Source organism: Aedes aegypti, chromosome 3 (genome assembly GCF_002204515.2).
Source record: "Aedes aegypti strain LVP_AGWG chromosome 3, AaegL5.0 Primary Assembly, whole genome shotgun sequence".
In the NCBI taxonomy this organism is placed as follows: domain Eukaryota; kingdom Metazoa; phylum Arthropoda; class Insecta; order Diptera; family Culicidae; genus Aedes; species Aedes aegypti.
Window position 1 is genome coordinate 321,882,315 of NC_035109.1, and position 27,453 is coordinate 321,909,767.

The window sequence follows — 27,453 nt, forward strand, 5'->3', positions numbered from 1 at the left end:
CAACTTCTTCATAGAACATTTTTCTCTAAAATCATAAGTTTCAGAGCTAGAATTTTTAAAATAAGTTGCATGCAAAAATTTATAGGCCATTTTCAAATGTTACACTTGAGTCAAAATGATCAAATTTTCTATCGAAAACGCATATTCTATCATACCAAAAACATGTGCAAAATTTAATCCAAATCGAAGATGGTCGAATTCTGTGACTGACCGATTTGACATGGAATTCGCCGTATCACGGATTGTCTATTCATCGTGTGGGCCGTCAGTTAGGTATCCACATTCATGTCCATTGTTCGTTTTGCCTTGGTTCGATTTGCCGAATGTTGCGATGTTGTTGTATACTGAGGAAAATGGACTATCGAAACACATAAGAACCCCTAATGAAAATTCGCCACAAGAAATCTGGTTAAAACTCATAGATTTTGCCTTATGAAACCTAAAATTTTAAATAAAAAATGTTTTAGCCGCAACCTGAAATTGAACCAAGAACATTGCGATCGTTAGGACCGTGCATAAACCACGAGCCTATCAACGCCTTGACGTGGGGAGATGCTAAAACTATGCATAAAGCGCCCCCCCATTAGCTCAATCCCTAATCGACATTTTGTATAGGGTTTTTTTCTATAGAACAAAGCCTACTGGGCAATACAACATATACCGGAGCAACTAGTAGTTAATAATAAATCGTTAAAATTAACCATGTACATATAGCTAACTAACAGTTATTAAATTTAATCATCATGACCTATGATAGTGTAACCATTGCACTATGGGCCAGGGACGCAATCTGGCGGGACAAAATTAATAACTCGGTAACGAAGCGTTTCCGGTATTCGGTGTCTTCGGCAATGTTTTTTGTAACAACGAGGACCATCTGCTGCCATAAACGGATAGTTCGTAAATCGTCCGCATAGGCGGCGCCACAATTTAACTTTTTACTGTGACGTTCTAGAGACTTGGCGTGTTCGGCAAAGTTGTTCATTTTGATAAAATAAACAACTCTCTCGAACATTTTTTTCACCGAATTTGACTTTTTTCCTAAAAACCATGTCATATAATATTTTTTGCTGATAAATATATAACAAACGCAAGCTCTGGTGGAAAAAAATAATAATACGACGCATAAAACTTAAGAAATTATGAAACAACTTGAAAAATAGAGCAATTGTTGAACCTTAATATCTCCAAAAGCGCAAAAAATCGCAAGCTCAAATTTTCAGGCAACAAAGAGCAACACTTGATAAAACGGATGTCAAAATTCCAGAGAGGTATATTTTGATGTTTTTGAGATATTTAATTTTTTTACAATGATTATATTACTCCAATACAGTTAATTTCTATGAGGAATCGGAACGGACGATCGACTTTAAGAAATAACGAGTCGTAGAACAAAAACTTTCAGAAAACTGTTTAAAAAAGCCATCATAGTAGCCATGAAATTCAGTTTCAGAGCAGTTCCTTGAGTTGATATCGAGTAATGTAGGTGAAAGTGTTGATTAAAACTGGGTACATATTTGTGTTTCTTCAATAATTCAAACGATATAGTATGCCATGAAAAACTTTATCATGTGTCAGTTAATTGTTGTCATCATGGTTTGAGGTGAGCAATTTGTTCTGTGAATGTGTTACTTTCAACACGGAAAATCAAATTTTCAAGCATATTCATGTCGATATCTCTAAATACTAAAATTTCAGAGCGCACGAACTCTTGTTCGGAGCTTGTAGATTTGTTTTAAAGCGGAAAGAGCGTTGATCCTTGGATGTTTCGAAACAGAGGATACAGATCAAAGGTATCAATTTGGAGATACCTTCGATTTTGAGAACTGTTAGGTTGTTTAACCTCGAATATGTGTTTAATCACCGGATTTACTTAAATTTTGAGCTTCCCGAAAACTGTACCAACGAATTCGAGATGAAATCCAGAGCCAGCTTGTACTGTGAGCAGATATAATAATTTCATGAAATAATAAAATATAACTTTCCGCTAATTTTAAAATACACTTAAATATTTGCCACGAAAATATTAATCGCGTAATGAAAACAAAACCGTAAAAAAATTAAAAAATCTCAAAAACACCAAAATATACCTCTCTGAAATTTTGAGATCCGTTTTATTAAGTGTTGCTCTATGTTGCCTGAAAATTTGATCTTGCGATTTTTTGCGCTTTTGGAAATATTAAGGTTTAAAAATTGCTCTATTTTTCAAGTTTTTTCATAATTTCTTAAGTTTTATGCGTTGTATTATTAATTTTTTGTTCACCAGAGCTTGCGTTTGTTATATATTTATCAGAAAAATATTATATGACATGGTTTTTAGAAAAAAAAAGTCAAATTCGGTGAAAAAAATGTTTTTTTTTTTTACTTTTTTTTTCTAATTTAACCAATAACTCGAAAACAGTGGGCTGTGGAATTTTGACGTCTTCGAGAGAGTTGTTTATTTTATCAAAATGAACAACTTTGCCGAACACGCCAAGTCTCTAGAACGTCACAGTAAAAAGTTAGATTATGCGGACGATTTACGAACTATCCGTTTATGGCAGTAGATGGTCCTCGTTGTTACAAAAAACTTTGCCGAAGACACCGAATACTGGAAACGCTTCGTTACCGAGTTATTAATTTTGTCCCGCCAGATTGCGTCCCTGGTCCATAGTGCATTGTATTACCTAAATCTGCAATGCTAATTAAAATGTACAGTCACGAACTTTCACAAGGAACCCAAAATTAATATTTTAATTTATCGTAAATATTTTTGAATTTGCATGAATGTTTAATCATAGTTCTGAATCATTTTTGGTCATCACAACATTTCTAGTCAAAGTAAAAATAAAAATCTTTGATCACATTCATTTAACAAATAATCCTGGATAGAGACGACCAATACTATAGCTTTCGTTCAAAACGTGCTTCCATCGAAAACCGTTGAAGTCATCCCTCATAAAATATGTTACAGCTGTAAACCGAACATAGACTACATTTCGGACCGTAAGTGCGCCAAGCCGTAAATCATTTTAAAAAATCCAGCAATTCCAACGAAAGAAGGTAGATTAAAAAGTATTTTCGAGAACAAAGAGCGTTACTGTGTGTATCCATGATGACAAGACCATACGTCATTATTGTTGCTTCAATCCTGGGAAAACAGGTCATCTAAATGCTAGCGACGATACCTAGATAGACGCTAATTGGGCCGGTGACGTCAACAATAGAAAGCCCAATTCAAGATACCTTATTTTCTTCGGAGATGGAATGTGTGACCATATCATCCTTCAAAACCAAATTTGTAGCTCTGGCGGAATCTTGCCAAGCAAGAAGTGCTGAAACTGCGCAAGTTACAGACGGATTTTAGAAGCAAGAGTACATCAAAGTATTGTAACTAAGATGATTAAACCTCTATACGACAACTCTATGGTAAAATGTTTAAGAAAGTGACGAAGCGTAACGATAAAAAGTACGCATTCACGAAAGATACGAAGAAAAAAAGAGTTTTCCAGGTCGATCAAGCAATCAAGAAACTATGCTTGAAGAGTGCTTGGAGGAGTGTTGAATTTGGTCATCGTAGCAGACCTGGTTCTGGGTCATTAGGCCGAATTACGTTAGGGCGAATGGATCACTATGCCGAACATTGGGCCGAATGAGTTAAAAATGAAGTAATAATATAAAGAGGAAACATTTCTGGCTCCTGAAAAGTTTCAATCAAATGACCCATTTGGCTTAACAAACTTCGGTCTAACGTTTTTCGTCCTAATGATCTGACACCATAGCGCAGATTTGGATGGTGAAATTGAATTAGACTTGTAAAATCATATTAGCCTTGTACCTTACAGAAACAAATTAATTGCCTCATTTACCATTGAGCTAGCTACTCGCATTTTCATATACCCTAAAAAGTAACACATACAAATCAGAGGCGCCTCATTCAAACGAATTCTTGGATAATACGTTCTGAATTTTGGAAAGCATTGCTCTACACTAATAGTTAAAGAAAACTAAACCCACTTATTGCACAATACTACCTGCATAAATCAAGAAAAAAACAACATACCTAAATTAAAGAAAATTTATCTGATTATTATAGCACCATCCCTATCGGAATCGAAAGATCTTCACAGCTTTAGCTGTCTATAGCCAAATTAAAAACGCGCCTTAAATGAGCATCCATTCGAAAAAGGGCAATTAATAATAGTCGATGATTGGAAATATCGCGTAACAGCTACCACCGTACGCGCTTCAATCCGAGCGAGCATCTAGATTTATAACAGTATTTTATTTTGACGAATATTAGCTAACCAGCAACCAGCTGACCTAGCCGGCCAAATTTTCGTAATAAAAACCAAACCAGCGCAGCGCTCAAAAGTGGAACCCAACAAAACCCTCGCCATTCAGTCGCGCGCGCGTTTAGTCGGGACGTAATTGATTCCGGAAACTGCAAATCGTAACCGGTCGACCAATTGACTATGAGCAGTTTCCATATAAACAGGTGGCCAAAAATGTGTTGCCATTTCAAACCATATTTATGACTTTTGCTATACAAATTTGTTGTTTTGTTTTCAAAACAAAAACAAGTTTTCGAGACAAACTTTTGAATAGGGCCTATGATTAAACAATGATTTTTGTTACTTACGATGCATATAGGAAACTTGTGCTAATCGAGATTTTATTCAACGTATACGTTATGGTTGCGTTGAATTCTTTATTTTCTTCTTCTTTTTGGCATAACGTCCTCAATGTGACAGAGCCTGCTTCTCAGCTCCGTGATCTTATGAGCACTTCAACAGTTATTAACTGAGAGCTTTTCTTTATCAAAATTGCCATTTTTTCATTCGTATATCGTGTGGCAGGTACGATGATACTCTATGCCCAGGGAATCGAACCCAGACACCTTCAGCATGGCTTTGCTTTGTAGCCGCGGACTCCAACCATTCGGCTAAGGAAGGCGTTGAATTATTTATTTATCTCTACAAATCTAAATTTGACAAACTGTATCAATGGAAGTAATGATTTTGCTGTGATATTCTAGTAATATCTAAATACATATAAGCGTTTACTATAGAATGCTGCACAAAACTAATCAGAATCAATCAGAACAAATATTTTTTCTCGATTATTGACCACCTGATCGCCCATAGTGGCCTGTTGCTGCTGGAGCAGATAATGCAAGCGCGAACGGTCCCGCGAATTACGTTGGATAGTTATAAAAAAATGGGCATTGTTTCACTCTCGTTTGGACAACGGGGGGGGGGCACCGACACTTATAGGCGGCATTACTGACACACAGCCATGTGGAAATGTTGTGTGTTTATGCGAAGGGGGGAGCGAAAGGAAGGTTCGGTAATGATGGGGGGAAAAGAAAATGCTCAAATTATGTGAGCGAAAAACAAGTTCGGTACCGTACGGTTATGGCTAGTTGAGTTCGGTGAATGACTTTTTTTTTCTTGCAAATCGTAAGCAAATTTACATTGCACTGAAGTGTGAACAGCCATGGGAAGACATACAATGCAATTTGGCAGGGTCTGCATTTATCTGTATTTACACCCATAACAAGACCTTAAACAAAAATTGTATGATAGCTTTGCATAAACAGAAAATGTGAATTTTCTGTACATACAACGGTATTATACAACATTTATAAGGTTTTAATTACAGTTTTTGATGTTGCCACCTATATCGATTTCTTATGGGAGGTGGCGTATTCCGGGAAAACATTGCGAAATATGGTGCAACATTCAAGAAAAATGACTTTTCCTTCAAGGTTTTCAAGAATGTTATCATTTTGAAATGATCTAATGGAAACTAAACGACTTATGTCTATTTGCACCATGGCGAATACCGGTGCATTTACCCTACAGTATGATACTTCACATTTTCAGTTACATATATTATGGAACATTTGTAGGGTTTTCATGCACAATTAAAATCTTTCAACCACTGGTTGGGTCTAGATCATGGTTAAAGAATTGCCACGATTGTTGAGCTATGAAATTTCCATACAAATCTATTGACAAACGCTCTTATGAGCAGATATGCGCAGAAAGTTGACCTCAAAAATAAAATTAATTCGAATAGAGGTTTTTAGAATTTAGACCGATTCAATATTTTAATCGGACATCAATTAAATCTCACTATCGCCGAAAACTTGCCCAAAGCCTTATCCGCAATGCACGGCATCGGCAGAAAAGCGAAAACATGCTACTTTTGATTGCTATTTTCGATTTTAATCACTATCGATAAGCTCCGCTGGTACGTAGTAACTCATCGATCAATCCCAATAACCACCTCAAAACGAAAGCGTTACAATTTGCCAACAGCAGCAGTAGCAGCAACATCATCTCCGATTGGCACTTGGAAAGGTGGCAGCAGTAATTCCCTGTGATGCATACAATTTTCCTCCGCCAAATCTCGATACAACACCTTTCGCTAAAAAAAAAGGCAATAATAATTGATAGGCATCGGCCGACGGCGCCTAATTTCATAATTTAGAAATGGACTGTTTTCAACGGGAGCAGGAAAAGGGGTGATTTGCTGCGGGTTTTAATTGGATTCAATTTACAATTGACGGGTTGCGGATTTTTGTTGATTGTGACGGTAGTTTGAGAAATTGATGTTTAAACGATGACGGCAACCGTTAATAAGTTTAAACTGTTCATATGAAATTTTAATTTTCGGAATCGTTGCATCACAGGCAAAAGTGAATCAAAACCACATCTATTGTAGGCCTACAAAATCTTTTTGAACTATGGGACTAATTTTAGAAACACATTATTTATAAGCAACTTCAACTGTTTCGTACAATCATGGCTGGTAGCGATAGTGTGTCTGAAAATAGGAACTTCAGAGAACTCACGTTTGAAAAAAGGGACCAAACCAGAACCAGAAAATAGCTTAGTTTTGATGATGATTTCTCAGATAATCCGCCCAGACATTCTCTAGATATGTATTTTTACGATTTTTTTAGCAGATTACTCATGATATTACCAGGACTGGTAGCGGACAGATAACAAAATAACAGTGACTTTAGTGCCCAAAATGATCAAAATAATGACCAAAGAATGACCTAAAAGTGACCTTTGTAGAGAACTGTAGTAATTTGAAATATTTCTGTATCTTACTGTCCGGGATACCGTGATGAATCAAAATCCGGACGGGACCAATATCCGGACACTCAATTAATATTAATTGTTTTACCGAATAAATTTAACAATAAACTTGTTATATTTCCTTGTATCTTTAAATTTATACTTATTACAGTTTGCAGTCGCATTCAGTTATAGAAAAGTTACAGATATAGTCAATTAAAATAACGTTGTCCAGATTTAGATTCATGAGTGTTCGGCATATTGATTCCCGTGTCCAGGTTTATTGCTTCATTATTTTAAAGATTTACAAGCTATTTTCTTCGTTTTTGTGAAGAGGTGATCCTAAACTGATTGTATAAATATCACACATTAATCATGTGAGATAATAAGTTCGTAAAACCTGATCTGGAACATTTGGTGCCTCTTAAGCGTCCGGATATTGATGCACCACGGCAAGACTTGATTGACACAACTGGTCAAAAAGATGACCCATTGAAGATTTAACTTCACTTTTGTTTACCAGGTGAACATTGGCTCGGATTTGAATACTATTTTATATATCTGATTTCAGTCGGAAGAAAAATCGAAGATTATCAAATACATAAACTCCGGAAAACAAACTTGTGATAGAATTCAAATTCAATACGATTTGCTTTCAGTTTTGCTTTCTAAGTTTGCCAAATTCTTCTCCAAAACATTTTCTACACAGAAAGAAAAATCCATGTAAATTTCAGCGTAAAATCATGCACATATGGGAATGCCAAATTCGTCGCAAATTTACATGACACATCGTGTAAATGTATGCGATTTGTCGCGTAATCGGTTAGAGTCCATGCTAGATTACACTATGTATAGCGGAAAAATACACGAGTCATTATAATTTTACACCATGTGACGTGTAAATTTGCGAAATATCTGGAATTCCCTTCATGTGCATGATTTTACGCTGAAGTTTACATGGATTTTTCTTTCTGTGTAGATTTTTATTACATTTTCGGTTGGATTATTTTGAATTCTTCCAAAAATGTAGTCAAAAATCTCTATCATTCTTGACACTGTGATTTAAAAATCGTACTAGATTTGTTTTTATAATAACAAATATGTATTTCTTGCTGTTTGTGTTTGAAAAACTAATTCACCCTTGAACTTCATTATCAGCAGATCACGAAAATAGTGAAATTAGTGACCATTTTACGGAAAAAAAATCTTATACGATTTTTTGTTGGAATTAGTGCTTTCTTAGTGAACAGGTCTGAAAAAGCGATAAAGTCACTAAGAAGTGATTTGCTACAAGCCCTGCATTACACAAAGCATTTCTTTTTGTATTTTTTGTTTATTAATTTCTCCTACAACAACATCAAAACGTTATTTATGTATTGCATGAAGTTCCCTCGGATTTCTTAGGGAGTTCATCCAGAAATTCTGTCATGAATACAGAGAGTATCCCCGGAGGATTCTCAAGCAATATACTTAAAGAAATCACTGATTGAATTCAAGAAGTTCCAAACGAAAACGTTTGAATCCCACAGGGTCCATTGAAGAGTCACGGGATAAATGCCGGCAACATTCCCTCAAGGAAAATGAAACAATCTCTGAAGGAATTCCTGAAATAGTGTATAGGAGATATTCTTGGAAAGAAATACTATAACCAGTGTGTTAAAAGAGACTAAAACAGGAACCAACAAAACAAAACGAAACCTAATGAAAGCAAGAAATAAAAGGTTGATTTTGTATAGAATCAGACCAACCATTTATCTAAGATCTGACTTGACTTTTTTATTGTGACATTATGAGAAGTATTACTGCACATTATTGTGTTTTTGTTTTCGTAAAGTTATCTAGGAATTTCACCAGAAATCAATTCAGACATTTATCCGAAGATTCGTATGTTACACCCATTTTTTCTTCAGAAGCTCATTTAGTGGAATTCCTCTAAAAATTTTCCTAAGCGATTCCTCCAAGAATTTTGTTTTTTGATACCTTGAGAATTCCACCTGGATTTTCCCAGAAATCTCCTTGAAGATAATGAAGAATTCATTTGAAAATATTCATTTGAAATCAACAGGAGACTATGGGATGATTCAAATATGACGTCCATCGTTTTTCGAGATTTCTAGACCTCCTCTGTCACGCTTTTTCCAATACCTTATACACGCACTGTCACACTTTCGTAGACCCCCCCCTCCCCCAAATGGTGGACGTTATTTTTGAATGATCCCTATTGGAAATTCCTTCAAAATTCTTTCAGACTTTTTTCTAAAAAGGCCTAAGTCCTCCATAATTTTATTCAGTGATTCTCCCATAGATTTCCCCAGGACATCCTCCAGGACATCTTTTCAAATTCAACCAATAACTTCTACAAATATGCATTTGAAGATTTCCCATACAATTTTCTTTCTGGATTTCTTTTTAACTAGGTACTTACTTTAACTGATTTCTTAAGTTTTGTACTGCTCCAAGGATACTTCCAGGAATTATTACAAAGATTTCTTCAAGAATTCCTCCAGTAATTCTTTGATTTTTTTTGTCGAGTAAAGCTTCAAAGATTTCTTCCAGGTATTCTTCCATAAATACGGTCAGCAGGGAAACGCCTATGTTTTTTTTATTCTGGTATGTAAAAACAATCTAAAGTAACCTCTGATGAAACTTGTGTGAGTTCTCAAGTCATCCTTAATGAACAAGGATCTCTGAAAGAACTTCTAGACTCTCGAGGAAACTTTAGAAGATTTCCTAAATATACTCCTGAATAAATTGTTAAGATAATTGAAATAAGAATTCCTCATAATACAGTGAATCCACAATTAAGAATCACCCACAATTTATGAATCAGCTGCCTTTAAAGGACAAAATAACAGTAAAAAATAGCACAAAACATCACGGAAACATTTTCGGTTATAATTTATTTTGAGTAAAATTGTTTACGTGATGTTTTGTGTTGATTTTTGTTGTTATTTTGTCATTTAAAGTCAGCTGATTCATAAATTGTGGACGATTCTTAATTGTGGATCCACTGTATATCGGAGGGAATCCCTAAACGATTTTGAGTAGGAAAAATTTCTAGAATTTTTTTTTCAGGAGCTTTATGATGAATCTCAGGTTGAATTTATTGAGGAATTCCTGGAAGAGTTCTCAATAGATTTTCTCAAACAAACCCTCAAGAAATTTTACATCTCTGGGGGTAAACTTGGATGAAAGAAGGAATCTACATGAATAGACGAAGGAATTCTGGCAGGATTTTTGGAAAGAATCCGTAATCTTTTTTTCAAAAACTCTGGAATGAACCTTTGTGGATTTTTTGGGAAGAATCACTGTAGGAATTTTTGGAAAAACTACAGAAGTAAAGAATGGATAAATCGGTTGAAGAATTCGTGAACAAATAACTGGAGGATTTCCTAAGATAGTATCTGGAAGAAAATCAAAGAAATACCTGAGAACATTACTGGAGGTAGTACCTTTGAAGTGCTCAAGGATTTCCCGGAGCAAGTTTTAGAGAAGTTTATCTGAGCATCCTCTGAGAAAAAAAAACACTGAAAGAAACTCTGGAAGAATTGGTAGAGGAATCTCTAGAAAAATTTCTGGTGAGATCACTGTAGGAGTCCTATAATATATTCCCTTAGAAGTTCCTGTTTCAAAATTTACTTTGAGAACACTGAGATGAAAGTCTTTAAGGTCAAGAACCTGCGTTACACTCTCTGAATTTTTCTATTGAGACTGTAGAATTTTGTATCAGGATTCACTGCAAGCAGTATAAGAAAAAAAAGGTACTTTAGAGAGCATTTTTGTTAAAATAGAGACATTAGAGACCTTACATGAAGTCGAAGTAGGCCGTCATTGAAATGTGTACGTGTCGTTGATGATTGTTAATAAATCATTTCACAATTCCGAATTGAATAAAAGATTCTACCCCATTACCCCGAATGCCATTTCCCCGAATCCCATCACCCCGAATTCCATTACCCCGAATGTACCATTACCCCGAATTCCATCACCCCGAATGCTATTTCCCCGAATTTACAATTATCTTGACATGATGATATTGATGACATTTCCCCATGATTTTGGAATTGGGGGTAATGTCATTCGGGGTGATGGGTCGTTCGGGGTTTTGGAATTCGGGGTAATGGCGTTCGGGTTAATGGCATTCGGGGTAATGGGATTCGGGGTAATGGGGTAGAATCGAATAAAAACAGTTGCAATTGTACTGATGCATCTGAAAAAGTATCAGCATACTTTCTGCATGTCAGCCTATATAGTGATACTATTTCGGATCAATATGATTTATGAGGACTGAGATTTATTACTTTGAAATTGTGTGCTGCTATGACTACATGGCTGCCAAAACGAATGACGGGCTACTTAGCCTTAAAAATAGACTTTTAAGATACTTGCAAAGTCACCCCCTAGGCCCAATGGCACCCCGCCCATCGGTAACAACAGGAGAATTCGGTTGAAGGCTTAGTGAAAAAATATCTAAAGGAAGTTCTAGCATAGCCTTTAGAAAAAAAAAATATTCAAAGTCCAAATCCCTGAGTAATTTACTGGAGGTAGTAACGTTGGGGCCCAGATAGCCGTAGCGGTAAACGCGCAGCTATTCAGCAAGACCAAGCTGAGGGTCGTGGGTTCGAATCCCACCGGTCGAGGATCTTTTCGGGTTGGAAATTTTCTCGACTTCCCAGGGCATAAAGTATCATCGTACCTGCCACACGATATACGCATGCAAAAATGGTCATTGACATAGTAAGCTCTCAGTTAATAACTGTGGAAGTGCTCATAAGAACACTAAGCTGAGAAGCAGGCTCTGTCCCAGTGGGGACGTAACGCCAGAAAGAAGAAGAAGTAACGTTGAAGTGCTTAAGGAAATCCTGTAGCAAATTCGAAAAATAGCTGGAAGAATATTTGAGAGAATTCGTAAAGGATTCCCTAGAAGAATTTATGGAAAGATCATTCCAGGAGCCCCTGAAAGGTTCTCTGTAATCTGTAGAATTTGGCACCAAAATTAACTGCAAGCAAAATAAGGAAAAAAGAGACTTTAAAGATCATTTTGGTTGAAATAAAGATTTTATAGACCTTTAATCAAAATAAGATTATTTTTAGAGACTTGCAATAAAATAGAGAACAATTCTTTAAAAAGCAACTTATCAGCCCTGTATTTATTACTGAGCATCCTGTTTTTGATTCTGTGATAATCTTGCCCAGCATTCTGTGAGAATTACACAGAAATAAAAATCCATGTACATTTCAGCATTAAATCATGCACATGAGGGGAATGCCAGATTTGTTGCAAATTTACACGCCACATCGTGTAAAATTATATTAATATCATGTAAGTTTCCGCTACACATCATGTAATCCAGCATGGGCTCCAACCGATTACGCGAAAAATTCACATAAATTTACATTTTTTTTATATATATACCCGACTAGAGGCTTGTAACAAAAATATAATAAAATTTTATCTGAATATGATATGCATATCATATTATGATATCATTTTGTTAGGCTCCGTTATCCACAGAACATATTAAAACAAAAATATAACATATTGTGTTTTATTTTCTTTTAAGATATTTTTTTGTTCAATTTTAACAACTTTGTAATAAAATTAAATAGATACTTATGCATTTCAATAATATACAATATTATCGTATATCGAACAGTATTATAATTTAGATACTTTGTATCAAACATTATAACTTGGTTTGATATGTTGTTGATATAATTAAAACACATTTTATTATGTTTATGTTACTATTCATACACTTTTTGTTATAATTTTAGTAATTTTAACAACATCCTGCATCAAGTTTATAACAACCTATGTTCGAAAAAACCTTCTAACATAATAACATGTGCTGATATAATTTTGTTATGTACCTTTAGTCGGGTAGGCACTCCGTGCTCGTGGCCACTACTGTGCCGGACTCAGTTGATCTGTAGCTTCTTTATCGATACAGATCTATTTTCAACTTATCTATATTTACATCTAGTTTCCCTCTCTCCTACTCTTTTACTCACACACCGAGCAGGTAGGAGAGAGCTCTGCTATTAGTGAGGCTAGCTGCCTGCGAAGAGGGTCAGTTTGTCTCAGTCACCATCTGATACTGACGGAGGATGGATGTGCTCCGTGAGGCGTCTTCTGGTGGCTGGACGGGTTTTTTTGTGGAGGGGCTGGGAATCGAACATAAATTTACATGACGTTGATGTAATTTTACACGATGTGTCATGTCAATTTTCGACGAATCTGGCATTCCCCGGCTTTGCATGATTTTACGCTGAAATTTACAAGGATTTTTCTATCTGTGTATGCTAAGGATGACATCAGAAACTTACTCAGAATTCGGCAATAGACTCTCGAAATTCTCTCAGAAATTAACATGGTACTCTATCAGATTCTTGCCAAGTATTATGTAAAAATCCTGCCCAAGATTGAGTGAGCATTGTGCCCCGGTTTCATTTAGAATTTTGTCCATTTTCATTCATCGTGACATTATTTTGTTTTTATCCAATTGTGATCAGAAGCTGTAGCCTGTTCTCCTTACACTCATGCGTTTCACAGTGCACTATTTCCTGAATGCTATTTCCTTTATCTTCCCTTTTACATCAGGTAAGATGATGGTAAAGACTTTTTATATGAAAATGTTACAAAACTCTTTAATGGCGGGAAGTAAAGTAAAAAAAAACTGTTTGCGTATGAAGTACAGTTTCCAAAACTGTTACGCGAAGTTTGTAATGCTTGAATGCATTCGTTATTATATAACATATCATAAGTTATGATACACTAATTCAAGTGTTCAACTGTAATAAACACCCCAATGCAACCGTATAATATTTTTCAAATACAATAAACAAAAACTAAAAAGCTAAGAAATAACACACATCATCGTTGAGAGGAGTGTAAACGAGTCTGTTATGCTACTCGTTACACCAGATGTTAAAGCCGCTACTCATGCGCACGTTTTTTCATTTTCAATTCGACTCGAATTAATTGAATTGAGCTTATATCTTTTTATTTTTTCGATTCAATTATCGACCAGCATTGAACTAATTAGCACCACAGCAAGAAGCATTACTTTATACTGCAAAACCAAAGAGCACATTCCCAACCACACTGCCTAACGCGCTTCGATGGATGCGTGCAACTCGATCTCAACAAACATCTAGGTAACTCCTACTTAAGTCGAGTGTAGGAATTCCGCACGGTTCCAACCTACGTACACGTACCTACCTCTAATTACATAAAGGTTGCCCGCCGCAACTAAGAATAACTGGAGGTGTGACCAACGTGACACCTCGTCGTCTTGCAGTTCTGTTATTCGTCTTTTTGGCTTTACGACTCCACTGGGACAGAGCCTGCTTCTCAGTTTCAATGTTCTATGAGCAGTTCTACAGTTATTAAGTGAGAGCTTCCTTGGCCGAAGTTGCCATTTCCGCATTCGTATATCAATGACACATATTCAAATCAATGAAATGTCCTTTGCGAAAAGACCCTGAACCGTCCGGTAATCGAACCCAGACACCTTCAGCATTGTTTTACCACTAGGCTAAGCAAGTCCCCTTCAGTTCTGTTATTGAATGTAAAAGATCTCTCGGTTTTTCGACTTGAATGGATGCAACCCATTCCAAGTGTGATGGCCACTCGATGCAACAACAATCACGGAGATAGCTTCGAAAAGACGCTTGTCCATCAATCTTGTTGTGCATGGCCATTGACGACATTGAGTGACACGATTGGAACATCGATCATTACGCATATCGGCAGCATAACCTTTTATAGCTTGATATGATCAACACCGAACCAGAAACGGAAGAGTGTATTACGGACAACGCCGAAATTAGGTGCATTTTTCATTGTTATTAAGCAAATTTTCGAAATTCGTATGCAAAAACAAGATTTTTTTTGTTAAAATATCTTTGTGATATACGGCGAAAAAGTTCTGGTTTTGGATAAAATTTTGTTTTCCACAAAAATAAAAAGTAAGTAAAATGTTTTAACCGGTAATTTGAACACTTACACTCAGCTGGTTATCCTTAAACGATGAAATCATAACGATGATATGTTAATTATGAAGTAGGGGGACATGGGGCAAGAAGGACACCCGGGGCAAGAGTGCCACCTTTAATTTCAAGTAGTTCAAATCAATTTTTTGATGTTTAACGCAGGATAAGTATAAATTGAGTACTAATTGAGGGTTGTGTAAATATTACAGTTAAAAATGTTTAGTACAAAAAATTAGAAAAATGTCTTTAACTCACCAACGCAAAATATGCGAAATATTATAAGAATGCAAGACTGGAAAACAAGGTTTAACTCCCAATAAATACAAAACATATTGATTTTTCCGCACAGTAATGATGATTTTCAATTGTTTAATATAGCTGTGAGGAATTTTTTTCGAAAAAATACTTTTGACATTAAATTTTACATATATAATAACAGTGTGTCTTATGGGGCAAGAGGGACACCGCAATTTTCTTATATAAAATCAAATGAACTTTTATTTTTCATGTTTAATATTGCATTCAATCAATGTTTCCTACTAAATAAAATAAAAATAAACCATCTTGGACATTAAAAATGGTTTCTGAAAATGTTTACTATTATTGTTACAGAGTGATTCCAAGCAACAGCACCAAAATTTGGTAAATTTTTTAATTCATTTTTTTCTATTGAGCTGAAACTTTGCACAGTTTTCCAGTTCCATCTGAATCGTCATTTTCCGATATCAAATCTTCAAGTTGAGTCACGACTAACTTTTCAAAAAGGTGTATGTGAAAATGGTTCAAAAATATTCAAAAAGCTGCACAGCAAAAACGGTTCGTTCGATTGTTAGACAACTAAAGAAACAAAGTTAGACAACTAAATAAAGATTCCAAAAAAATACACACAGTAAAAAAATTTTTTTTTTGCATTAAAAAACATAATTTTTGACATAAAAACTCAAATATCTCAAAACCCTATCGGAATACCAACGTAATTTTTTGAGGGAAAACGGTCCATTATATTAGCTATCTACCATAAAAATTTGGTGATGGTAAACCAATAAACCAAAAAGTTATGACATTTCAAACATGTCACAATTTTCACATTTAGTAGAAAAAAAAAATTTTTTTTTCGGTGTAAATTATTACGCGAACCGCAGTTTGTTGCTGATTTTATTGTTAAGGGCCTTGCGTGAATTAAACAAGTCGTTTTCATGTATTCATTAGTATTATGTATATTATATGTATAAATATTATATGTATATGTATATATGTATAAATTAAAATAAATTAACAGATTACACGAAAATAATTTTTTTTTTACCAGGATATTTTTTTTTAGAGTATGATCGATGACCTTCTAAATGTTATATATAAACTTTAAAAGTTTTGGATTTGGGTATGCGTTATGAGATCATGAAAACATTTTATTAATACTTATTTATTTATTTATTGTTATTCAATTTTTTTACAATATCGAACACTTTTGCATCATTATCAGTACAGTTCGAGTATAGTTTTGCTTTAATTTTATTTTCTGACAATGGAATGAAACAGTGAAATTTTTGGGTTCCTTGGATCGTTTTCGCGTTATTATATTGCTCGCTGAGCTCTGATGCCGTTAATTCGTACTCTTCAGTAGTAGTAAAACAAAATGATAATTTTGTTAAATCTTCTTCTTTTCTGCGATTCGCCCAATCAAATAGTTCTTTTGCAGTTTTAATTGGATGCTCACGTTCTTTGGCTAAACTTGCTCTTGTGGCCATGCGCTTTATGGTTCCTCCAATAGCATCACAAGGACCTTTGCCATGTGACGTAGCAAAGAAATGCCATTCTGCATCAATTCCGTACTTTGATTTAAATTGACATAGGCTCGAAAAATTCTTACGGTTTTTGTACTGCGATGCTGCTCCATCAGACATGAAATATATCTTTCTGATTTCTTTATCCTTATCAACGTGTAAAAAGTTAATCATTTTGGCAATGAACAAATTTACAGATACTGAGTCGTGTCTTAAATCTTCGGAAATTACAATAAAACTAAAATGTTCAATTTGCGTACTTCCATTGAAATAAATAACGAATGGATGAATTGTAGCTTGTTGTACGTTCCAGTGATGGGACTGCACTTCATCTTGCAATACAAAGCTATAGTTTTCAGAAAAATCACAAATGACTAAAAATTCACCATCTTGTAATGTATTTTCCGTATTTTTTAAAAAGCGGGATTGCTCTGTTTTAATAAAGTCGTGAGGAATTAAACTTTCTAATTTCAAGCAAAAAAATGACACAAACTCATCTACAGGTTTTACAATAGTTTCTAGGTCACACCTATCCGTGGTCACCCATTGCTCAAATGATAACTGATCAATATAATTTTCTTCAAACTCAGCGAATAAAGTATTTTCCAATGATGAAGAATCTGGACAATCCGAACAAGATCGTAGATAGCAATTTGATGTTGTATTTTCACACAAAAGACTACCAGTTAACATTTTAATATCCTTTGATAAATTGATTCTTTTCAAACTATGTAAGATTAGGTTAATATTTTCGTGTGTTGTGCACACACAAACATTATGTGTTCCTGAATTGGATAGAAGCTTGCATTGCCTTGGACGAAGGCTTGCAAATGAGGAAAAACCTACCTTAATATTTTCGTTAATTTCCTTGAAGCGTGTATACGCTTCTTTCAAAGTAGTCATCATTAATCGTTTTTGGATTGCTTGACGCTTTCCATCTTTTTTTACAGATACATAATCTTTTTGACCAGGCATAGCTCTACTTACTTCATCGTCTTCAAAATATTGATTTTTTTTTCTTTTGTCTCATCTGTTAATGAAGTATTCGACCTAGCATTTTTGGTTGCAAGACAGTTATTTTTGAATTGTTTTGCCTCTTTTGCTGTATTTCTATTGGTTTTGAACTCATCAATGGCGTCTTGAATAGACCACGAGCTTGGCAGCATCGACAAAATCAATAATTTTTCTTTCCTTGTCGTGGCTAGATTCGAGAACCTTTCCTTCATATTCATAATTACCTCATCGTAGTCTGTATTTTCCACATCCTCAGATCCTAATTTGAATAGGTTTCTTCGTACAGCTTCGTTGATTTCACGGTATTATTTCTCGGGATAATTGACGTAACTCATCTACGTCCATTTAATCGGAGTCACTTTTATTCCACTCATCTTTTGATTGATTTGTTGAAACAGATGTCGCTGATGGTACCGTGGCAAGACTATCTGCACTTGATACTTCTGGTAACTCCTCAGTTGTTGACGGTGCATCTAGTAATTCCTCAGTTGTTGTTGTTTTCGAACTTCCTGCAACCTGATCCACCGATGATGTACAGATTGCCCGTTTGTCAACGTTTAAACGGCAGGACGTACAAATGCGTAAATTTGTATTCAATGTAGACATTGGAGCATAACCAGCCGCTTTCAGTTTATCTATGGTGCTTTCGGTGAGATTTCGTAGCTCGTTCGAACACTTTTTTTCTGCAAACGGCCTGCAACAGTTGAGAAAGCGACTACTCATGTTGCTCGTTGGATTTTAATAAACAAAATCACTTTTAAGTTTTTACTGACTAGTTTGGTGTCGTTTGCTTGACTGAAGAAAAATTTTACAATTAAATCTTTTATAACCATAGTGGTAGTATATTTTTAGCTTTTTCGTGAGTATGTTCATGGTATGTACCTATCATGTTTTTGATGTTGTTGAAGTTACTCGTTTTCTCCCAAATACGATTAACAAAGTCTATTCTCTACCAAGGCGGGTCTATACCCAGGTGTAATCAGATTTTAACTTTGTGGAGAAAACCAGCGCCGAGAAAACCGACCTGCTTTACGTATACTAGATCACCTGGGTATAGACCCGCCTTGTTCTCTACGAGGTAAACTTTTTGCAGGTAAACAAGTCGTATACCTGTATAGAAAACTTTTTTTTGTAGCTTTTGTCTTCAATATTAGATTTCTTATAGGTTTCTTTTATCAAAAGGTTTCAACACTATTGAGAGAATTTTTCTTCAGTTACGTACAGTAAAAAATATGACACTATCAAGACTTTAGATCACAACACTGGATCGCGTCTAACTTTCTAATAGACGCTATTATTCTTCTTCTTTCTGGCATTACGTCCCCACTGGGACAGAGCCTGCTTCTCAGCTTAGTGTTCTTATGAGCACTTCCACAGTTATTAACTGAGAGCTTACTGTGCCGATTCCGAGATATTTGAGTTTTTGTGACAAAAATGATGTTTTTTAATGCAAAAAAAATATTTTTTTTTACTGTGTGTATTTTTTTTTTTGGAATCTTTATTTAGTTGTCTAACTTTGTTTCTTTAGTTGTCTAACAATCGAACGAACCGTTTTTGCTGTGCAGCTTTTTGAATATTTTTGAACCATTTTCACATACACCCTATTGAAAAGTTAGTCGTGACTCAACTTGAAGATTTGATATCGGAAAATGACGATTTAGATGAAACTGAAAAACTGTGCAAAGTTTCAGATATTTTTGAAATGGTCGATCAGAATCGACTTGCATGCCTCCGTGGAATCCCTCTACAGTCAAATAAGATGAAAACTAACTTAATTTCGTAAAATTACTTTTTAACTATAAGTCAACTTTTATCCCTCATTTTTCTCTTTACTTACTCTACAATTTATCCTTTAGGCGAGGAAATAATAATATACAAAATATGTGGCATTTTGCTCTGGTGGTCTTCTTGCCCCATACGAGTGGCACTTTTGCCCCGTGCCTCGTTTAAAAACCTCATAAGAAGGGACATTTTCAAAAATCTCAAATCATCATGTGTTTCTTATATTTTTGAAATCTATCGATAACATCATTTAGAACAAGAGCTGAGCTTGCCCCTACACTGGAATAATCTTCAAAAATTGTGCTTATCAACCATGATTTGAACCTACATATCTTAAGGTGTCCTTCTTGCCCCCAGCTCCCCTACAGAAATTTTGACGCAAAAATATCTTGTTTTACCATACGATTTTCGCCAATTCGTGATAACAAAAAAGTGGACACTTAATTTTGACGGTGACTGTACCTATATAGATATAGAAGAGATGCATGGCACATCAAGGCAACCAAAAAGGCGTGCACACACACTTACCTTAAACCGCAGCACGTCCTCCATCCGGGCAGTTTTGCCGTCGCTGACGCACGACTGGAAAAAGCTGGGCGCCACCGAAACTCCGAGCGCCTCGCTGGTCATCCCGGTACCGGCCCGTTCCGAATTGCTGGCTATCACCCGAAAGGTGCCGAACAGCAGCACCAGCAGCCGCTGCGTGTGGCCTGGCAGTGACATAAGTAGTCTGCAATGAGAGTCGAAACAAAAACAGCGGAAGAGTGAATAAAAGGGTACACACAACGGAGGGAAATATTATCATACTTTACAAAACGGATAACCATCGAAAATAATACGAAACAAACAATAATTTGGTATAAATAAGCAATTGAAAATTCCAAAATATAATTTAGGAATATTTTTTTTCCAAAATAATCAAAAAACAAAAAATCTCGCGTAATTTATGATCTTTCCATCTTGCCTTAAAAGCCATTGGTAACCGAGTAATACTTTCCAAGAACGAACTTAAAATAAGCACTACAACATTATAAATTTTCCAACGAAAAAAAAAGCACTTTATATCTCAAAAATAGAAATCACCAATTCTCGCATAACCTGTGATCTCGCCCTAAAAGCCATTGGTAATCGAGTGTGTAACTCCTTATCCCTAAGCAAATGAATGGCCCAGGATTGAAACTGTCACCACTGGGCGATAGAGGAGGATCTTCTCTTCATCGTAGCGTTGTTGAATAACGCGTAAATCTATTCGTTTGCTCGGTAACAACAAACTACACATTCGATTACCAATGGCTTTTAAAACCATTCAATGTTTATAGGCGTTTATTTTTTAGGGCTTTTTTTTCTATTGTCATTTTTTGAATTTTGAAGCAAATCAAATATTTTTTTAACCTTTTGTTTTTTTATTTTTAAATTGCTTAAAATGTTCAAACTATAACTAAAGTTCAATTATTTTATTGACTACTTTTCGATAAACCAACAAAGTATTTAAAGAAGGGGATTTAAATGCTTGGTAATTTAGCTGCCTACACAAAACTGCTTTGGAGAGATAAACACAAATTTTGCGTAGGGCGTAAGCAATCGATAAATAAACATCCACATCGAAACCGATTATCGAGAAGAGCTATCGGTAGAGAGAGACAGAGGGTTATGCGATTTGGTGTAGTTTGGTCATGTTACTTTTCGTAACTGTTGGAACTTTGTCTGCCTTCAGTTTGAATGTTTTTTTATGTGTATAGAGTCATCTAGCATTACTAAAATCGAACCCGACACCCTCCCCGATGAGACACCTCATGCCTTTACTCAGTGAACGTAACAGATGACTCTTGTTTGGATGATTCCCGAATACCGGCACGATGGTGCGAAAAGATAACGCAGCACGAGTGGCCCTGACTCAATTGGAAATTTGCTGCGTAGATAGTTTTGTTGCGGCAGGCCAGGGACTGATGAAGGCGTAAACATGCCAACCATCAGCTGACTTTTTCCAGGATTTGATAACGAAGTCATTCATTTTCTTCGAATATTTTGTTGTGCATGTAGAAGCAGCCACTTTTTGAAATGCAATTAAAATGAAGATGCATTGAAGCCACACCTCAAATCTAATGTATCTAGAGCAGGCCTACCTAACCTTCTTGGCTTTTTTTCGACATAAGTGGTTAGTCTAAAAAAAATATACCTCAAATAAAAGCTTGATATCTGATTAATACATGAGCATGAGCGTGAGCATACATGACCATACAAATCGTAGTTGCTACTCAGTGATTGACCAGAACAATCGAAGTTGCACAGAGATTCAATGAATGGGGCTTGGGATTAGCCTACCATTCTCAATGTGCACAAATCAAGAGCTCAAAATTTGTGAAAGTCCAGAACGGCGCCGGCCACGTCCTTACGGTCATCGGGGAAGGGAAGGAATGTTGGTTAGGCAACCGTTGTTACTAGAGACCGAGTATACCTCTGCATATCCACAGTTGGCATGGATAGGATATTGGGTTAGTTAGGTAAGGTAGCCTAACCGGATTCGCGATAGTATTCGATACCCGCATTGTACGCCTAACAAGCGTTCATCACTCGCCCCCGTAAGAGCAAACGACGCAATCAATAGATCAAACACTACTAATGTTCTGCGACGCTTTTTCATTTTAGCACGCGATGACGCGCGACATGTTTGATCCTACCCTCATCGCCCGTCTTCGCAGGAGCAAGCAACAAGGTCGAAGGATCAAACACTACTCTATCTGATATCTGATTAATACTTGTATAAAAAATCAAATTTATATCAAAATGCTTACAAGCGAACTTCTGTAGAGCTGTGCGTCTACCGCTGCAGCTATAAGCATCCCTCCAAACATAAAAATATTGTATCGGAATAACATTTCCATCACGGTTAAATTAGAAAAAAAATGTGAATTTAACGAATCAGCATCATTTCTCATGTTTGTTTTATCTATAAGTAAAAATACATTTATCGCTGACGATGTATCATTTGGACAGACAGTGAATCATCCAGGAGTTTTTTCAGGAAAACCTCCAGAGGTTCCATCGAGAATTCCTATCGAAATATATTAAGAGACTGTTCCAGAGATTTCGCCAGAAATTCCTTAGAAGATTCCTCCAGGGATTTCACCAGAAATTCCTCCAAGATAATCTCTTTAAAGATTCTACTAGGAGTTTTGCCAGATATTCCCCAGAAAGAACATTAATTCGCTATCACATTTTTACGATCGGTTCCTATCGCGCTCCAGCCAGAAATACCTTCAGCAATTCCATCAAGGATACGACAAAGGAATCCTGCAGGAAAAACTGTAGAAATTCCATTAGAGATTTCTCTAGGAGTTTCTGCAGAAATGCCTCCAGCGATTCTTCGTGGATTTTTTTTATTAAGGAATATCTCCCAGGTTTCCTCCATGATCTTTTCCAGGAATGCTCCGGAGATATTCTCTGGGGATTTTTCGAGCGATTTTTTTCTGGTCAACCTTCAGAGATTCTAGTTTCTAGAAAATCTTCCAGAGATTCTTCCAAAGATTTCTCCAGGAAAATCTCTACAACAATTCTTGCAGAGATGTCTTCAAGACTTTCTTCAGGAATTCTTCCAAGGGTTACAGTAGAACAATCTTTTCAAGGATTACTCAAGATATTTCTCTAGTAATTTCTCCAAAAATTCATCCGTGGATTTCTCCACGTAGTCATCTCGAGATTGTTCCAGGAAATATTTCGGAGATTTTTTCAGGGATTCTACCATAAAATCCTCCAGGTGTTCTAAAAGAAATTACTTCACTAATTCTTCGAATGATTTTGCAAGATTATCCTCCAGAAGTTCTCCCTGAGATACCTTCAGAAAAATCGATACATGGATTACTCTAAGGATTTTTTCAGATATTCATTCTGGGCCTCCAAGAAATCCTCCGAGGAATCCTCCAAGAATTTATCCAGAAATGCCTCCAGAGATTCTTTCCAAAAATTAAATCAGTAATTATGTTAAGAATAATCTTATAACAAATCTCTACATAAATCTCTTCATGTATAGATTCATCCTGGAATTTATCCATGGATTCCTCCAAAGATAATTTCTGGAAATTCTCCGAAAAAATCTCTACAGGGATTTTTTCATCAAAATCACTATAATGAAACTTCCTGAGATACCTTCAAGGATTCCTCCAAAGATGTCTCCAGGAAGTCCTTCTGCAATTCTTTCAGGTAATCCTTCGGAATGTCATCAATTTACCCAGGAAGCCCTTAATTGATTCATTAAGCAGTTTACCCAGTCCTCGAGAGATTCCTATAGGAGTTTCTTCAGATACTCTAAGCTGGTTGACTCGTCTCTAAATTACCCACGGTGTGCAAGGGTTTCAAGTGTTTTTTTTAAGATTTCATCTTTTTTTTTCTTGTTTTAAACATAGGCTATTCTTTTGAGTTATATTGGTTTCATAACTGTTGGCAAAAAATAGACTTATATTTTAATTGGAAATTTTACCTTCTTTAAATCATCGACAGTTCTTTTTAGTTAAACAGATATTTTTTTGCGTTACGCTTGCTTAGATTTTCATAACAGAATTTTCCTTCTTTTGATCATAGGATGTTCCTCTAAGAAAAGTCGTAAGCTGTTTTAGTTACTGTCAGAAGCTGATTAGGGGAAGGGGTGGTAAAATGAACACCTTAAGGAAATCATCTTGATTCTGATAGAAAAACGAGGAATTTGTATATTTCTATCCCACGACATCAAAAACAGGAATGTTATCTATAGCAGCGACACGAATTCAGACTAAAATTGCTGAGTTTTCACATATTTTTGTCGCTAGCAAAAAACGATGTAAATGTTCATTTTACCTGCACTATGTGGGTAAAATGAACAGCTTTTGGTGGTAAAATGAACATCATGCAAAAAACGTGAGCAAAACAAATATTTCTGAAAATATTTATTGCCCTACCGAAAATATATCCAATAATGATTGTAACCCATTCAAAAAGAATTCTAAAGGTACCAGATTTGACCTCATATCATAACGATTTTCACCTCACCGAAAAACCTCACGTCTTCCGAACTAAAAGTTACGTCAGTTCTGATTTTCAAACGTGGTTTTCTAAAATCTTAGTTTTCGTTGATATTTTCACTTCAATTGACCTACGTATCAACTCGAACACTCTGATTCATGCTATTAATCGTCTGTGCGTGATAAAAATTCACCGAAATTTGTGTTTTCCCGATAAATGGCAAGGTGTTCATTTTACCACCTCTGTTCATTTTACCACCACTTCCCCTACAAATATAATGGGCTGCTGTTTTTCTCGTGCTCGTCATTGCCGTGTGCGCGGAGTAGCAATGTGTTGTGGCGTGTTGAACGTCTCAAGTTTCTTTCCAGTGAAATTATGTTACATGCGCCTATTCGAACGACTGTTGGAAATGGATCGGTCATCTTCAGCAACTATACAAAATTGGGAGCCACTGTTTCCACATTTTTTCTTTTTTGGACCTAAAACACAAAGATGCGTGTTCATTTTCAAAAGTGCCGCCATTTTTTTTTTCAGAATAAGTTAAATAGGTTTTTTTTTGGTTTCTAATGTTTAGTTTCCGAATAGTTTAATGAATACATGGTGATTTTACGCGTAACGTTTTTTTTTTGTTTCCCGATGATCTTTGAGGGATCAGTTCTGCTTTTAAATCATTAATAAGCAGATACCCACACTTGATTCGTTGCTAATATAATCAGTTCAAACGGAAAGTACTATGCGGAATCTAATTAACCATATATTTTAAATACAACAAACATTTTCTCTTTGATTGCCGGCATTCAAAAGATTAGAATAAGAAAACTTAAACAATAAATGCCCTGAGGGTCTATCGCTAGCTTTTGAAGCGAATCCTGACCAGTCACCTTTCCCAACCCCCACCTCCGTAGGACTTATGAGGGTGTCGCTGAGTCGGTAGCCTCTCATTAAGTAAGTGCTACATCAACATTTCCTTCCCCTATCTCAAGTTACGGTAAAGATGGGCGTGGCCAGGAATAGCAATCTTTATGGTTTTGGTCTTCTTGTTTAAGATTGAATCAAGGAATACTCCCCATCCTTGTTCTTGAAAGCAGTCTGAAAGAGATTATCAGAAAGAAACATAAATGTTGGTAGTATACAATCTACGAAGTATACCGTAACTACGCTAACGCTAACGCAAAAGCTGATTACAAATATAATGCAAAACCCTCTGATGGCAGCTATTACCGCTAGCAGAGAAGTGAATGATCGCATACATTTCGGATGTTCTTCTTTCAGCACTGACTGTTTCTTGAACAAACTTCAAAAAGCTAAATGTTTGTATATCAATGATGATTTATCCTTCTTTCAGAATAAGCTGAATATGTTCTTTAAAATTCATTACAAATGCATGCTAGCTGTAGTTTGCTTTTGGTTTTAAATTTCTGCCAAACCGCATTCGGCCAAATGGCATTTGGCCAAATTACCCTTTCGGCCAAACGGCATTCGGCCAAATGCCGTTCAGCCAAATGACCCGGAACCCTATGCATGGTTTCCTTTGAAAATTGTTCTAGGGATTACTCCAGGAATTCCTCCAGAGATCTTCTCAGCCCCCCCTCTATGTTGTCCAGCCATTTGGCCGAATGCCATTTAGCCGAACGTGTCGTTTGGCCGAATTACGAACAGAAAAATCAAATTGCTATAACAATAATATGTAGGATTCATAAGTGTGGCCCAATAACTGATCAGCTAAATTATTTATTAATTTTTATTATGTGACGGGACGTCATGTTTGTCACTATATAAGAGCACCAAGAGAATGATAAGATCGAGCCGTAAATTCAGGACGAATTTGTGAACTCCACACATCGCGTCAAAACTTGAAACCCTTAGAGTGTTTTTAATGATAGCATCAGAAATTTTTCCTTCTTTTGAAATTAGGCTATTCTTTAGAGTTATACTGGTTTCATTACAATCAGCAACAATTAGTGTTGGCCACGCCAACTGGAGGGAACGGCTTCCGAAAAAATTCAACCACCACAGGGATTTTTGGTTGGAAGCCGTTCCCTCCAGTTGGCGTGGCCAACATATTAATATTTCGTTTAGTGTCTCCTGCTCGTTTACCATACAATATTTCTTGAATGAACTCTCTTTAGGTTTTAATGCACTACTTGTTTTATTAAAACATGAACAATTAGTTATAGGATTTGCTGATGTTTATATGAATTGTGCCGAATGTGCAAGCAGTTCTATCTACGTAATTAAGTACTAAATAGGCATTTGCTTTGCCAACTATTTACTTAATTCTTATAAACTTTTGAACGAATTCAATATTAAACTTCGAGGAATTATTCACTTTGATGAGTTTGCATATTTTTATCCGTCCTGACAGTTTGGTTCGTACGTCAGTCGCTCTATTGTGCCGACGATCTACTCATTATACCGACGATCTACGAAGCAGGGTTGTGTAATGGTAGGTGCGCATCGTTCGAGGGACGTCACACTCCCCCCCCCGGTATGTGGACCGGTCCTTCCGGTTCCACTTACTCCGTTTCGCGCCGTACATCCAACACCGCTAGCTTCACCGTTGGTCGTTCATATATACCACCAACTGTTTGCACCGTAGCCTTGCGAGTTTGTCCTCCACTGGTAGTTACTCCAATGACCCGTCCCTTAGGCCAACAGTTTCTGGGGTGCTCATGGTCCACAATGACTACTACGTCGCCTACTTGAAGAGGTTTTGCCTTCTCATGCCATTTTGTACGTCGTGTAATGTCGGGAAGATAATCTCTGATCCAGCGCTTCCAAAACAGATTTGCCAACCACTGGGAAGTCGG

The 27,453-nt window shown here is 36.1% G+C and overlaps 1 protein-coding gene across 15 annotated transcripts in view; it reads right to left on the reverse strand.

Moving 5' to 3' along the window:
- LOC5576761 overlaps positions 1–27,453 on the reverse strand; it is a 180,611-nt gene that overhangs the window by 46,082 nt on the left and 107,076 nt on the right. For all 15 annotated transcript variants that reach the window (XM_021855158.1, XM_021855157.1, XM_021855159.1 and 12 more), the window contains one exon: positions 20,180–20,381. In XM_021855158.1, coding sequence (XP_021710850.1) covers positions 20,180–20,381 — 202 coding nt within the window. The remainder of the gene's footprint in view (positions 1–20,179; positions 20,382–27,453) is intronic.